Here is a 17,331-nt window from a genome sequence, read left to right as displayed (position 1 = left end):
ACATGCTGATTGTATTCCCTGGGGCAGATGGAATCTTCCAGCAATGCAATGCGACATGTCACACGGCTAGAAATGTCCCACAGTGGTTGGAAGGACACGACCGAGACTTCCAAGTCTTTCCCTGGCCCCTAATTCTCCAGACTTGAACCCAATTGAGCATCTGCAGGACCACGATTGTCTTGTTGGCTCTATGGATGTTCTGCAGTCAGCATGGCGCCAAATACCTGACACCGCCGACCAGCACCTTTTGAGTCCCTCCCAGCCCGTCTGGCTGCTGTCTGTGCTGCACACGGTGGTTATTCTGGATATTAGTGGTGGTCATAACGATGGGACTCCACTGTGTACATGCCTGTCATTATCCGTACGCTGAATTATATGATTGATAAAGTTTTACTAGCATTTGTTTTTGTTTTTCTTCTAAATAGGTAAAGTTCTGTGCTGTTTATTTTTATACTTTTTAGGGGTCAGTGCCATTTTCCTATTTATACTTCAAATCCCCTGCTTCTCTTTGCACAGAATGAAAAATCTTGCTGCCTGCAGCCACCACTAGGGGGAGCTTAGGAGCTCACTGAAGACAGGTTTATCATTGAGTTCAATGGGAGCTGTATAAAAGTGAATGTAGTGAGCTCCCCCTTGTGGTGACTTCAGGCAGCCATTATTATATAATATAACTAGACAATTGCCTATTATGATCATGCAGACTGTGTTTATAAACCCAATTTTAGTTCCTTGAGATCAATAATTCTCAGCATCGTTTACCTTTAGGTGACTGGGAGCACTGGAATAAGAGAGTGACACAATATTCCTATCCAAGTGATCACATTCCAGATTACGCCTCCATATTGGTTCCAAATATTGACAACGTCAGGACTCAGTTTCTCATAGACACGATTGCAAAACAGCAGAAAGTAAGCAGTCATCTATTCACACATGTAATGACTGAAATTCTCCCCTTACATTGATAAATATGAAGTAATTGTGTGTATTTTACATTCTATATCATCCACATTCACTGAACTGGATTTTAGTATAGGGTTCATATACACATTCGTTTTTTTCTGATCTGCATGATCTATGAAAGTTATTTAGACAGTATCTGAAATCCTGCAATTGCTCAGAAGGAGGCCTGTGTGTACTGTGATCTGCATACACTATTGGGCTGGGTTCACACGTGGCGGAATTTCACTTAAATTCCGCTGCGGACACTCCGCAGCGTTAATCCGCAGCGGAGCCGTTTGTCCATTGACTTACACTTTAATTTAGCAGTGTTCGTTTAGACGAGGCGTAAAATTCCGCTGCGGAGCATAGGCTGCGGAGCGGAATTTGGTGTCCGCAGCATGCTCTGTCTGTTGCGGAGCAGTGGCGGACTCATGGCGGAATTTCTCCATTGACTTCAATGGAGATTCAAAGTTCCGCAATGAAGTCCGCAGCTGTCATGCACATGTCATGTGTGCTGCGGATGCGTCTTGCTTTTTTAACTTGACATTTCTTCATTCTGGCTGGACCTATGTATTTCTAGGTCTACAGCCAGACTGAGGAAGTCAATGGGGCTCCCGTAATGACGGGAGCGTTGCTAGGAGACGTCAGTAAATAGTCACTGTCCAGGGTGCTGAAAGAGTTAAGCGATCGGCAGTAACTGTTTCTGCACCCGGGACAGTGACTACCGATCCCAATATACAAGTATCTGTAAAAAAAAATGAAGTTCGTACTTACCGAGAACTCCCTGCTTCTGTCTCCAGTCCGGCCTCCCAGGATGACGTTTCAGTCTAAGTGACGGCTGCAGCCAATCACAGGCCAAGCACAGGCTGCAGCGGTCACATGGACTGGCGCGTCATCCAGGGAGGTCGGGCTGGATGCCGAAAGAGGGACGCGTCACCAAGACAACGGCCGGTAAGTATGAAATTCTTTTACTTTCACTAGGGAAAGTGCTGTCCCTTCTCTCTATCCTGCACTGATAGGGAGAAGGGAAGCACTTTTCCCGCAGTCCGCAGCAGCTAGTCCGCATCAATTTTCTGCACATTTTGTGCAGATCCGCAGCCGTAATCCGCAACCCGGATTAGGTGCGGCATTGATGCGGACAGTTGCGGAGGAAATCCGCCACGTGTGGTCATGCCCTTGTAATATCTGATCCGCCACGATCACCCATTCAAATCATAAACCTCAGATTGGAACTGAGAATTGGCTGCAAAAACTTTACATGGCAGAACAAGTTCAGCAGATAGAGGAATTGTATTTTTCAGCCAGCAATTATCTTTAGCAGCTCGTTATTTCCCATTTATATAGATGTACTGTACAAAGCAGCAGTGGTTAGCACTATAGGCTTGCAGCGCTGGGGTCCTGGGTTCAAATCTAACCAAGGTCCACATCTGCATGGAGTTTGTATGTTCTCCCTGTGTTTGTTTGGGTTTCCTCTGGGTACTCTGATTTCCTCCTGCACCCCAAAAACATTGTGAGCCCCAATGGGGATAGTACGTGAGGAGCTCTGTACAGCGCTGCGGGATATGTTGGTGCTATATAAGTACCAGAAATAAATAAAGCTGCGCTCTGCTGAATTGCCTGTATCCTTTGTGGAGGGCTTGTGTGTATCTGGTCCAGCAGTTAATGACAAGGACCTGATTGTGATTTGTGATTTTTAGGCAGTTCTACTGACTGGAGAACAGGGCACTGGGAAGACGGTGATGATAAAAGCTTACCTGAAGAGATACAATATAGAAGCACACATGTCAAAATCATTAAACTTCTCATCTGCAACTAAACCCGGGATGTTCCAGGTATGTCTGTAAGGCCGGATTCCGATGGCCGATACTCAGCCGTAGATTAGTATTATAATAGCAACAGCAATCCCCCCCTGGACTCTACTGGACTCAACTTAGATCACAATTAGGTTTTATCACAATGGGTAGAACCATGGGAGGTGTGAGGGTCCAAAACACTAACGCTAAAATGTAAAAATTGGCTGAAGTAGCTGTCATTAAATATTTGTTGTAATGAGGCCTCATTCTAATGTTGCTTTTTGTATATCTAAAAACAAAGCAATACGGATTGAAACCACGTGCATTTTTTCCAATTAAAGTAAGGCCGGATTCACACAAGCGTTGCGCATCTCGTCCGAGGTGCATCCGTGCTCTGCGCTGTGGGACGCGTTATCTGCATCCACCATAGATTAGAGTCAGGAGGGGGGATGCGTGAAGCGTGAAACAATGTCCTATTTTCTCACGGACCCTTCATGTGGTCCGTTGAAACAATGGCCATGTGAACGGCACCATTGAATTACATAGGTCCGTGTGAATAAGGCCTTAGTGGGGGAAATTTTTTTAGGCAGTATGAAAAAAAGGATGCTGCAAAAATGCTCCTGTGTGTAATTTGTAAACTTTATTTTTCCAATCACTCACAGCGAACATCTGGACACTTGGCACCATGTAACTTTAAGATACCATTTTGTAATGCAATGCCTTTATGAACAATGTATGTTTTGGGATGTAAAGGGTTGAGGAATGTGTGAAAGTTTACATTCATGAGGAAAAAGTGGTCAACGATAAAACAGGAAACAATACCTTCCTGGAAACTGCAAATTTGTTCAGTAGGTCGTAACTTGTCGCTCTTGGACCGCACCTACCATGTGCCATTTATAATACTGGTGTCTTCTTATGTAGCAGAGGGATCTTTGCGACTGGCCTAATAACAGGCCTGGGTTTTGCTGTAATTTTTACAATGATTTATTATAGGAGGAAATCTATGCGCAGCAATGCTCATAAACAATATTTGCAGCGATTAGAAAGATTTTACAAGGAAAATAATTTCCATCGTTGCAGATGTTGTGCAGTAAATCCAGTCTCCTGATGGTAAGGGCATGCCCAGACATGGCGGAGTTCTTCCGCCACTGTCCGCATCAATGCCGCACAGAATCTGCGTTGCAGATTCTGTTGCGGCTTTGCCTAAAATGGGCATTAAATTGATGCGGACTGGCCGCTGCGTATTGAGGGGAAGAGGACTTCCCTTCTCTCTATCAGTGCAGGATATCAGTGCAGGTTAGAGAGAAGGGACAACACTTTCCCTAGTAAAAGCAACAGAAATTCATACTTACCGGCTGTTGTCTTGGTGACGCGTCCCTCTTTTGACATCCAGCCCGACCTCCCTGGATGATGCGGCAGTCCATGTGATCAGCCTGTGATTGGCCTGTGATTGGCTGCAGCCTGTGATTGGCCTGTGATTGGCTGCAGTCTGTGATTGGCTGCAGCCGTCACTTAGACTGAAACGTCATCCTGGGAAGCCGGACTGGAGGAAGAAGCAGGGAGTTCTGGGTAAGTATGAACTTCTATTTTTTTTACAGGTTGCTGTATATTGGGATCGGTAGTCACTGTCCAGGGTGCAGAAACAGTTACTGCCGATCGCTTAACTCTTTCAGCACCCTGGACAGTGACTATTTACTGACGTCGCCTATACGCTCCGCAGCACACATAACATGTACATAACATCTGCGGACTTCATTGCGGAGAAATTCCGCAATGAGTCCGCAACAAGTCCGCTACACGTCCGCAAAAACCATTGTATGCTGCAGACACCAAATTCTGCGCCGCAGCCTATGCTCCGCAGCGGAATTGTCCGCCATGTGTAAACGAACCCAACCACAAAGCTGTGGAAGACAATGGAGAAACGGGTCCGCTGCGGATTTCCGCTACTGACTGTCCGCAGCGGAATAACAGAGCAATTCCGCCATGTCTGGTCATGCCCTAAATGTGACGTGTGTAGCACCGGCTGTTCATCTGTTTTCTGGCTTCTTTCTGTATTGAGTCCTGTGTCTCACATTGTCTTATAGAGAACGATGGAAAGCTATGTGGACAAACGCATCGGCTGCACATACGGCCCATCTGGTGGTAGAAAAATGACAGTGTTCATTGACGACATTAACATGCCAGTTATCAATGACTGGGGAGACCAGGTATCTGATCACTTACTGAGTCCTCACACTCCCAGCAGGAGAGGAATCATTTTTTCTGTGAAAAGTCGAACATAAATGTAATTCTAAAAATTTACTGTTTGTCCAGGTTGAGAAAAACATGACTACTTTCCTCCAAATACAGCGCCACACCTATCCACAGGTAGTTTGTGGTATTGCTTCTCAGCTGCATTAATTTCCATAGATCTGAGCTGCAATACCAGACACAACCCATGGACAGGTGTGGTGCTGTTCTTCTCATCTTGGAGAAACACTTTAATGATTAAACAAAAATGATTCTTTTTTAACGATCATCATTATAATAGGACTAAAACAATCGGTTTCATCGGAAGGAAGTTTGTTTCTTCAGTTATAACTGGTTTAAGTGTTTTGCCAATTTTCTTGCATTTGTCACTGATTAAACGCTGTGATGATGACATTTGACCAGATATGAGAAAAATTATTCCCATCATTGCAAATATGTGTCATTGTATGTCCCTTTAATGAACAAAAACGACACAATTCTGGTCGGATCTGAGCCAAATTAACCCATGTATGACTGGCTTTAATGATATCTTAGTTACTAACGTGTTACGTTTGCTGCAGGTCACAAATGAAATAGTTCGCCAGATGATGGAAAGGAAAGGGATGTACAGCTTAGATAAGCCGGGAGACTTCACAACTATCGTCGATGTGCAGATCATAGCCGCCATGATACATCCAGGAGGAGGACGTAATGATATCCCACAGCGTTTAAAGAGACAGTTTACCATTTTCAACTGCACATTACCATCCAATGCATCTATTGACACAATATTTGGTAAATTAATTTCTATATTTAGTATTTTTCATTATTTGTGCAATGTTAAGACTGTTCAGTGAATACTTTGATTTAATTCCTCTATTTCAAAATCGGTATTTTTGCAGGAGTGATAGGATGTGGATATTTTAATTCCTGCAGAAACTTCACGGAAGAAATCTGCAATCTGGTAAAGAAATTGGTACCAACTAGCAGAGCTCTATGGCAGGTGACGAAGGTAATTCATTTTGTACCTCAACACTGAAAATACAGTACTCTTCTGTCAGAAAGATGGACGTTGTATTATAAATAATATCTCACATACAATGAGATTATTTTACATTTTAGTTGGAAATATTATTTTCTTTTTACCTGTTCTGTATAAGGCCAATTCTGGGGTTACACAGTAAGGCCCCATGGACGGGCTGCGGAGGGTCATCTGCATTTGCGGACTGTTCTCATAGTAATAAGTATTGGAGCACGGTCCGTAAATGTGAAAAATAGGACATGTCCTATTTTTTGCGGCTTTTTTCAATGGCCCGGACACACACCCGTAAATATACGGGAAACTGCCCGTGGCCGAAATAAATAAATGTGTCAGCATTTTATCTGCAATTACGGATCCGTAATTGCGGATAACAACTACAGTCGTGTGCATTGGTCCTAAGACTGAAATCATTTTATAGTTACGTTTTTATTTTCTAGGACTGAATATTAATAAATTATTTCCATGTTCAATTTCACTAAAGTCCTGTGCACTATGAGTAACACGGTCTATCTATAGCTAATGTCACTGTCCAGGGTTGTGAATAAATCCATTGAGTCAATAAAATCTTGCAGCCCGCCGCCGCCGCCGCAGTCCTGCTTGTGAGACTATGAAGGTACCGGTTATGTTGTGTTGACATTTTCGCTAGGTTTTCAGTTAATTTGTTTCATCATAGGAATAGAAGAACGAAAAAATGGAAGCGCCGGCTCCTTCACATGACGGACACCGACAGAACTTATTGACAAGGGGTACCGTCGGGTTTCTGTCATGGTGTCTGTCATTTTGCTGGATTAGAACTGCATGCGGAACTTTTTTGTCCAGCAAAAGCGGCGGATGGGATCTCAGCCTTGTATACATTTGTGCCTGGTATTTCGGGGAATAATATCCTCTATGGAGACTTCTAAACTGCATCTCCAGATATAAAGGATTAGGCATTACTTTATTACTGAATGTGCTTGTATGAGGCCTGCAAATCTTAGTTACACCTGCGGACATTGTGCCCACTGCTGGGGTGCAGGATATCTGATATTTGGATCTGATATTAGTTTAGAGGTCACCAACCTTTTTTGCCACATTCAGCTCTAAAAATCAGCCAAGAATAACGTTTAGGCCTCCTGTACACAGGGTTTCTTTCTATATATGACATATTGTATCAGCATTTTTCCAGGGGTTTTTCACGTTTTTCTGAGAAGCCTAAGGAGAAAAACGGCTGAGAAATGCGCCATTCTGTCATCATGCTGTGATTTGATAAAAACACCACTGACCTTAAAAATGGCGCTAATACGACACAAACCAAAAAGATGTGTATGTCGACATTCTCATATATTATAAAGTAACATGTGACCGCTGCATTTTTTTAAAAGAAAAGAACGTTGTGAAAAAACGTGGCTAAACGCTGCTGTGAAACCAGTCTTATAAATTCAGTCACAACTTGATCCTGAGCTCGGACATCGAGTAGTGTAGTAGAGAACCGCGTCCGCTGCCATCCTATCTCTGCTTACTCATCATTACGAGTAGCTTTATGGACGGGATACATATAGGTGTCTCAACGGATGTATCCAAAGTATCCAATCCTACAGCCAAGCACCAAATCCTTGTGCAGGTTAATGTGTGACTGTCATTATAAACGGCAGGACATGTCAGAGAAGTCCCAAACTCATCCAACTTTCCATTCCTCTTCCTCCCGGCCCTTCATCGTGGATGTTGAGCGTTGTGTGTACAGAAAAACCTTCCGTCCTGTTTGTCAACCACATGGGTTTATGCCATAAGAACACAATGACGTATGTAGAGGTGACTAGACTATGACGAGCGGCACATCTCATGAGCACAGCATTGTTCTAGTGACCCCTCTCCCCACCTTATGTAATGCTTCATGTTTATTATCCCACAGGGAAAAATGCTGCCTACACCTTCCAAATTTCACTACATCTTTAATCTACGAGACCTTTCCCGAATTTGGCAAGGAATGTTAAGTATCAAAGCTGAAGAGTGCTCCTCTGTATCCACGCTCCTGGCTCTTTTTAAGCATGAATGCCAAAGAGTTATTGCCGACAGGTATGAAGCCAACATCTCTCCGCTCAGTTGTTTTAAGCTTCCTTTTTCATGGAAAAACGAATCATTCAATATTTAGCTGTGAATAAGCGAAGAAATGACAGGAACAGATCAAGGAAGTGCCATTCAGGTTTAGACAAGCCCTTTCCACATACTCCTATTAGGCCACTTTCAGACGTGGAGGAATTGGTGTTGAATTGCGCTGTGGACAGTCCGCAGTGTAATTCCGCAGCAGCCGTTTTCTACATTTGTTTCTATACATTTTTAGGAAACTTAGTTCAGACATTGCGGAAAATAACTGTGCAGAATTTAGGCTGCGGTGCGGAATTTCCCCTCTGCAGCAGCTCTTGACGTTGCGGGGATGAAGAAGCGGAATTTCACTGCGGATTTCAGCCTTTGCAATGCAAAAACTGAAATCTGTGGCGTCCGCTGTGATATCTGCAACGTCTGAGTTACCTGTCACATATGCAAAAGTTGGTGCGGATTAGTTGCGTAATTGGCCCAAATCTGCACCAACATTTGTAGCGGAAAAATTCTGCCACTTCTGAACGTGCCCTTAGGGCATTAGGATTTGATTGAGGGGAGTGCCCTGGTCAGGACCACTCCACTATTAGCAGCAAGTGGAGTCTCTGTATAGGGCGGGTAGAGGACCACTAGGCCAAACTATGTGAGTACGTAAAGGGCAGATATTACCCCTCAAACGGTGCTTAAGGCTGAAATCTGCAGCAAGTCCGCTGTGATATCCACAACCTCTGAATTACCTGTCAAATATGAAAATGTTGCTCCAAATTCGCAAAGAATCTGCAGCAACATTTTCAATGGAAAAATTCTGCCACGTCTGAACATGGCCTAATGTCACTTTTTGCTGATTTTGAGTTGGACAAAGTTATTTTTTAGTGTTCGCCATATTGGAATACTTTGCACTTTTACATTAACCGCTGTTTAATTGATTATGACTCCGTGAGTCCTTATATACAAAGTCCTGCTGGACTGATACGTCGCATTGGCTGAATAAAGCTTTTATTTGTATTTTGGAGGTGCTGCCTCGCTTTCTTCTTTTTGTCTTCTTCTTGGTGCTTAGCTACAGTCCCAAAATCTTCAGGGGATATAATTTCCCGCAGCACATAAGCGATAGATAATCAGTAGTCCCAGTGTTTCGCCTGGTTCTCCTGGGCCCTGTAGTCCCACAGTGCATCGATCTTCAGATACTGTATCTCAGGTGTTCCAAGTATTAGAATAGTCACCTTAAAAATGTAGATCACAGCACACTATTTATTTTATACTCACAAAGCATATAAAAGATAAAAGCACATCAATAGAAAAAGCACGTGGCACGCCACGTCTCCAGCCCCTAGATACTTGGTGTGCCGCGTGCTTTTACTATTGATGTGCTGGGGGAGGGAATATCCTCTAAAGGTTTTGGGACTGTAGCTAAGTACCCTCTGCCCTTTACTGTATTTTGTTTGGGTGTTGTGGATCTCACCCAATTAATAACCACCGGCGGGCACCACCCATATATTGCCACATACCCTGAAAACTTCAGAAGTGCAAAAACAAACAAATGAGTATGTATAAGGCAAAAAGTGTATCTTACACAAAATATATTTTATTAGATGTACACGTACCACATAAACATATAAAATCATTTAAAATAGCAAAAACATGCTAGTCCTAATCTCAAGGGGGATGCCACCCTGATAAGTGACCAGACTAAAGAGCCCCCCACTAGACCACCTAAAAACCCCTCAGATACCATGATAATGACAAGAACACAAAATACAATTAATGTTGCATCAGTTGCAGCGTAGTAGCATAATATCCAAAAGAGGGGAGAGGGGATCTGAATGGCCCACGCGTATCGCCACAATGTGGCTTCCTCAGACCCCTGATTAGATTTTTGCCTTTTTGCACTTCTGTCGTACAATAACTATATATGCTATAGATGCTGCAATTAGAATTTGCCGTGTGTTTCAGGTTTGTGTGTCCTCTAGACCATGCTTGGTTTGATAAATCTCTTGCACAAGCTATAACAGAAATTGTGGATCCACTGCTAGTGCCAGACGTACAAGAGGATTTCTATTTTGTGGATTTCCTGAGGGAGGCACCTGAACCTACAGAAGAGGAGACAGAAGATGTCGTACCTGAAGCTACAAAATTATATGAGAGGGTAGGGTGATCTCAAGGAGAGCGATCGTGTATACGTGAATGTTGCAGCTCTGTGATGTCTTTCCACACAATGAATAATTATTGATTTTATTACAGGTCCCGAGTTTTGAACTTCTGGCTGAAAAACTGAAGCAATTTAAAAAACAACTAAATGACACAATGAAAGGATCTTCCAGTGATTTGGTGTTTTTCAAAGATGCGATGACACATCTAATTAAGGTAAATCATAAGCATGAAAACAACCAGTACCAGTGGCCCTTTTCCATCTTCCTGGGTAACCAAAATGAAAGCTATGTGTAAGGTTAATATTAGTCGGATGTAATATGGCCACATTATCATTTCCATACTAAGGCTTCGTGCACATCGCTGTGCCCGTAATCACGGCCCACGATTGCGGGCACGGCGGGCTGCTGACTGCGCTTGCATTTTCGGGCCGTGCTCCCATACAAAGTACGGGAGCACGGCCCGTAAAACGCGAAAAAATAGACATGCTCCATAATTCCTGCCACAGTTCTACAGCACGGACACCCATCCGCAGAGATACAGAAAGGTGTCTGCGGCCAATACAACTGAATGGGTCTGTAATTATGGGTGATTTTACGCTCGTGTGCATGGGGCCTTAGGCCACAAGACTTGGATCACCTTCAGTCACACAGAACCAAACTTAGATCACCCTAGAACCAAAGGTCAATCTAAGTTAGATTCATTAGAAGCTCGAGAAGCCCTGGCTTAGGGCCATAATACCAGCGTTAAAAAACGGCCATATTGAGATCCACTGATTTTCAAAATCTCTGCTTGCTGTCTTTCAGTAAGAATCTTCGTTGTTTTCTCCCAGGGGATAAAAACGCTGTCTTGGTCATTTGATGTCCACACAGGACTGATTGATTTGTGTCTGTGTATCAGAGCTGTGTCTGGTAACAAGCCGTGCACCTGTATGTCCATCACATGTACCAGGGAATACCAGGTATTCATAATGTGTCATTTTATCCAAACAGTGATCACACACACCATGGACCACGGGTAAAATTTACCTCATTTCACTTTATGCTACTTCTCCCGTGTGTTGGGATACCCAATATGTGTGCCTTGTTATCACATAGAGATGTAGAAGGGCTCACAAGAGAAGGAGCGGAGTTTCTATAAAACGTTTAAAATAACTACTCATAAACGTGGACCCCCAAAGTATTCATCTAGACGGGTATAATGGGAATTTATTTGTTTTGGTTTAATAATAATAATAAATTGCAGGTTTATGGAAATAAAGGCTTTTCGGCAGTCGAACGTTAGAAGTCGCACAAACATGACATCCTCCCCCGCCAATTACCATCCTCATCCTGGAGTAAAATAAGGGGGAATGCTAAAGAAGAGAAAATACACATTTAGCTGTGAAAAAAAAATCCAATAATTGGGAACGGTATGGAATTTCTTAAAACAAGAATGAATGCACCGACCTGGAGAGACAAAAGTATCAGGAATCTGCGTTGTCCATGTTTGCTGCAGACGCGGGACCTTTTCTGGGGGTTTCTTCTTGTTAATCGTTTGACATCCTCAGGATGGGGCCATTTTCTGGTGTCTGACCTTCAAATAGTTTCTTCCGTTTCATAAAGTACAGAGCATTGTGGATTGCCACGTGTAAAATATATATGGCCATTTTTTTTGTACCAGGTTTTTGTTCTCTGTTTGACTACATAGCGCTGTAAGACCTGGGCGCTTAAATCATGTACTTGGTTTTTGCGCATGGTTTCACACGCCCCTGTATTCGCAGCTTGCAAATGCCTAAACGGGGGTACACTAGAAAAAATCGTCACAGTACAGTTGGTAGCCCTTGTGAAGCAGGGGCTGCATTATCTGCCACACTATCTGGCGGCAGGGCCGGCTCCAAGTTTACACGGGCCCTTGTGCTATAGAGTCGCAGTTGGCCCCCCTATGCCTCAACCCCATTCATCCACCCAGTATACGATACAACAATAATGGCGCCAGCGTAGCTTTTGTCATGGTTTTTGCTAAAAAATTTTCTCGTGTTTTTGTTTGTTTACTTTTGTTAAAGAGACTCTGTCACCGCATTATAAGTGCCCTGTGTCCTACATAATGTGATCGGCGCTGTAATGTAGAGAACAGTAATGCTTTTTATTTAAAAAACCGATCTTTTTTCACAAAGTTAGGAGCGATTTTAGTTTATTCTAATGAGCTTTCTTAATGCCCAAGTGGGCGTACTTTTACTTTCGACCAAGTGGGCGTTGTACAGAGGAGTGCATGACGCTGACCAATCGGCATCATGCACTCCTCTCCATTCATTTACACTGCACTAGCGATATAGTTATATCACTATGTGCAGCCTCATACACAAGCCCTAACATTACTGCAGTGTCCTGATAATGAATACACATGACCATCCAGCCTGGACGTCATGTGTACTCAGAATCCTGACACTTCTGACTCTTTTCTGTGAGATTCCAGCAACGGATACGAAATCTCGCGAGATTACGGAGCTAAACGAGATTTGGTTTCACTTGCCGGAATCTCACAAAAAAAAATTCAGAAGTGTCAGGATTCTGAGTACACATGACGTCCAGGCTGGATGGTCATGTGTATTCATTATCAGGACACTGCAGTAATGTTAGGGCTTGTGTATGAGGCTGCACATAGTGATATATCTATATCGCTAGTGCAGTGTAAATGAATGGAGAGGAGTGCATGATGCCGATTGGTCAGCGTCATGCACTCCTCTGTACAACGCCCACTTGGTCGAAAGTAAAAGTACGCCCACTTGGGCATTAAGAAAGCTCATTAGCATAAACCAAAATCGCTCCTAACGTTGTGAAAAAAGATCGGTTTTTTAAATAAAAAGCATTACTGTCACCTACATTACAGCGCCAATCTCCTTATATAGGAGACAGGGCACTTATAATGTGGTGACAGAGTCTCTTTAAGTAAAGTTGAACAATGGAAAGCCCTAACACTGTTGTGATCAGAGCCTTAGTTTGGTAAAAAGTTCTTCCTACAGCTGCTATTATTTTTTCCCACAGATTTCACGCATCATCCGCACCGCTTGTGGAAATGCGCTGTTAGTAGGAGTTGGCGGGTCAGGAAAGCAAAGTTTGTCACGGCTGGCATCATTTATTGCCGGATATAAAATATTCCAAATAGTTCTTACAAGGTGAGCCAACCGCTGAATTTACATGTTATATCATAGGAAAATAATTATTATTTGAGAAGGTTATCAGAAAGGAGATGGAAAGCAAACAGACATTCAAATATGTTGAGCAATTATTTTAGTAATTGTTCCCCAATTGCCATATAGGAAGAGATTTTCCACTTGTGTATAGCATTGCAACAAGATGTTTTGTGTATGGCCAATTTAACACTGCAGCACTCCACAGTTTTTGATTACAGTGTAACACTGATCATAGGAGTGTGCATACATGACATTACTTATCCTGTACTGATCCTGAGTTACATCCTGTATTATACTCCAGAGCTGCACTCACTATTCTGCTGGTGGAGTCACCGTGTACATACATTACATTACTTATCCTGTACTGATCCTGAGTTACATCCTGTATTATACTCCAGAGCTGCACTCACTATTCTGCTGGTGGAGTCACTGTGTGCATACATGACATTACTTATCCTGTACTGATCCTGAGTTACATCCTGTATTATACTCCAGAGCTGCTCTCACTATTCTGCTGGTGGAGTCACTGTGTGCATACATGACATTACTTATCCTGTACTGATCCTGAGTTACATCCTGTATTATACTCTAGAGCTGCACTCACTATTCTGTTGGTGGAGTCACTGTGTACATACATTACATTACTTATCCTGTACTGATCCTGAGTTACATCCTGTATTATACTCCAGAGCTGCACTCACTATTCTGATGGTGGAGTCACTGTATACATACATTACATTACTTATCCTGTACTGATCCTGAGTTACATCCTGTATTATACTCCAGAGCTGCACTCACTATTCTGCTGGTGTAGTCACTGTGTACATACATTACATTACTTATCCTGTACTGATCCTGAGTTATATCCTGTATTATACTCCAGAGCTGCACTCACTATTCTGCTGGTGGAGGCACTGTGTACATACATTACATTACTTATCCTGTACTGATCCTGAGTTACATCCTGTATTATACTCCAGAGCTGCACTCACTATTCTGCTGGTGGAGTCACTGTGTACATACATTACATTACTTATCCTGTACTGGTCCTGAGTTATATCCTGTATTATACTCCAGAGCTGTACTCACTATTCTGCTGGTGGAGTCACTGTGTACATACATTACATTACTTATCCTGTACTGATCCTGAGTTACATCCTGTATTATACTCCAGAGCTGCACTCACTATTCTGCTGGTGGAGTCACTGTGTACATACATTACATTACTTATCCTGTACTGATCCTGAGTTACATCCTGTATTATACTCCAGAGCTGCACTCACTATTCTGCTGGTGGAGTCACTGTGTACATACATTACATTACTTGTCCTGTACTGATCCTGAGTTACATCCTGTATTATACTCCAGAGCTGCACTCACTATTCTGCTGGTGGAGTCACTGTGTACATACATTACATTACTTATCCTGTACTGATCCTGAGTTACATCCTGTATTATACTCCAGAGCTGCACTCACTATTCTGCTGGTGGAGTCACTGTGTACATACATGACATTATATACCCTGTACTGATCCTGAGTTACATCCTGTATTATACTCCAGAGCTGCACTCACTATTCTGCTGGTGATGTCCCTGTGTACATACATTACATTACTTATCCTGTACTGATCCTGAGTTACATCCTGTATTATACTCCAGAGCTGCACTCACTATTCTGCTGGTGGAGTCACTGTGTACATACATTACTTATCCTGTACTGATCCTGAGTTACATCCTGTATTATACTCCAGAGCTGCACTCACTATTCTGCTGGTGGAGTCACTGTGTACATACATTACATTACTTATCCTGTACTGATCCTGAGTTACATCCTGTATTATACTCCAGAGCTGCACTCACTATTCTGCTGGTGGAGTCACTGTGTACATACATTACATTACTTATCCTGTACTGATCCTAAGTTATATCCTGTATTATACTCCAGAGCTGCACTCACTATTCTGCTGGTGGAGTCACTGTGTACATACATTACATTACTTATCCTGTACTGATCCTGAGTTACATCCTGTATTATACTGCAGAGCTGCACTCACTATTCTGCTGGTGGAGTCACTGTGTACATACATTACATTACTTATCCTGTACTGATCCTGAGTTACATCCTGTATTATACTCCAGAGCTGCACTCACTATTCTGCTGGTGGAGTCACTGTGTACATACATTACATTACTTATCCTGTACTGATCCTGAGTTACATCCTGTATTATACTCCAGAGCTGCACTCACTATTCTGCTGGTGGAGTCACTGTGTACATACATTACATTACTTATCCTGTACTGATCCTAAGTTATATCCTGTATTATACTCCAGAGCTGCACTCACTATTCTGCTGGTGGAGTCACTGTGTACATACATTACATTACTTATCCTGTACTGATCCTGAGTTACATCCTGTATTATACTCCAGAGCTGCTCTCACTATTCTGCTGATTGGGGACATTGTGGCTGGTACTGGGGGCACCCTACATGTTCCTTTTTTGTAATGGATGTTGACTTCTGGTGAGGCCCTAGAAGAAAACTTTGATCAGCGCTGCCCTTTAACCCCTTCCCCCCCGCTTGCATTCTGGGCCCTAATGTCCAAGCCATTTTTTACATTTTTCCATTGTCACATTTGAAGAGCTGTAACTTTTTTATTTTTGCGTCGGCATAGCTGTATAAGGTCTTGTTTTTTGCGGGACGACTTGTAGTTTTTATTGGTACCATTTAAGAGTAGATGCGACTTTTTGATCACTTTTTATCACATTTTTTTTAAGTCAGGATTAACAGAAAACAGCAATTTTTCCATTGTTTTTTATTTTATTTTTTTACGGCGTTCACAGTGCGGGTTAAATAATGTTATAGATTTATAGTCGGGGTCGTTACGGACGCGGCGATACCAAATATGTGTAACTTTTTTGCTTTATTGTAGTTTTTTTTAATAGTAAAGCATTTTGTAAGGGGAAAAAGTGGGTTTTTCATTTTTTTTTGTTTCACTTTTTTTTTAAAATTAACTTTATTAAACTTTTTTACTTTTTTACTAGTCCCACTAGGGGACTTCACTATCCTCCGATCGCTATTATAATACACTGCAATACTTTTGTATTGCAGTGTATTACTGCCTGTCCGTTTAAAACGGACAGGCATCTGCTAGGTCATGCCTGCGGCATGATCTAGCAGGCATTCGCTCCAGGCAGACCTGGGGGTCTTTATTAGACCCCTGGCTGCCATAGAAGACACAGACACTCGGCGATTTTATCGCCGGGTGTCAGTGAGATGAGAGGGAGCTCCCTCCCTCTCTCCAAAACCATTCAGATGCGGTGCTCGCTATTGTGCACCGCATCTGAAGGGTTAAACGGGTGAGATCGATACTAATATCGATCTCACCCGGCAGAGCAGGGACGCCCCCAGCCCTCAGCTGCCTCTGGCAGCTGAGAGCAGGGAGATTTCACGGCTCCCTGCTCTGTTTACTTTATTCTACAGCAGCGACGTAGAATGGCGGCGCTCTAGAATAAAGCCCACTAATGACCGCCGTAAAAAGGCTTATCGGCGGTCATTAAGGGGTTAAGATCATATTCAAACATGGTATCTACATGAGACCACCCCTTTAATATGACAATAGAAAAATGAATACGTTGGTTTGTAGTTACATTAGTGGAAGTTGAAACACTTGTGAATCTATAATAAAGACTGAAAATACAAAGAAAAAGGAAAACCACGGCCAGATGGGTCACGCTGCACCGCCATGTGGAGTATAAGCAAAAAGCAGCCACTAGCTCCACATCTTGTAGTTGTCAATATTGTAAATGTTCTTCTCTCATGATTTGCACATGGGACATGACTGGAGAAAATTACTTTTTATACTTTCAGAGATATAAAAGCAAACAAACATTGACTTTAGCTAGCTTGTATTTTTTGTTGTATGCTTTTAAATATATT

The 17,331-nt window shown here is 42.7% G+C and overlaps 1 protein-coding gene across 1 annotated transcript in view; it reads left to right on the top strand.

The window, feature by feature from the left end:
• The window catches only part of DNAH8 (dynein axonemal heavy chain 8), a 329,590-nt gene that overhangs the window by 253,108 nt on the left and 59,151 nt on the right, over positions 1-17,331 (top strand). Inside the window, exons 55-63 of the mRNA XM_075863774.1 lie at positions 766-908; positions 2,637-2,771; positions 4,817-4,939; positions 5,543-5,756; positions 5,864-5,973; positions 7,892-8,055; positions 10,027-10,219; positions 10,315-10,437; positions 13,245-13,375. Coding sequence (XP_075719889.1) covers positions 766-908; positions 2,637-2,771; positions 4,817-4,939; positions 5,543-5,756; positions 5,864-5,973; positions 7,892-8,055; positions 10,027-10,219; positions 10,315-10,437; positions 13,245-13,375 — 1,336 coding nt within the window. The remainder of the gene's footprint in view (positions 1-765; positions 909-2,636; positions 2,772-4,816; positions 4,940-5,542; positions 5,757-5,863; positions 5,974-7,891; positions 8,056-10,026; positions 10,220-10,314; positions 10,438-13,244; positions 13,376-17,331) is intronic.

This window comes from Rhinoderma darwinii, chromosome 4 (genome assembly GCF_050947455.1).
Source record: "Rhinoderma darwinii isolate aRhiDar2 chromosome 4, aRhiDar2.hap1, whole genome shotgun sequence".
NCBI classification, from domain to species: Eukaryota; Metazoa; Chordata; class Amphibia; order Anura; family Rhinodermatidae; genus Rhinoderma; species Rhinoderma darwinii.
This window is presented reverse-complemented; position numbering and strand designations above follow the sequence as displayed.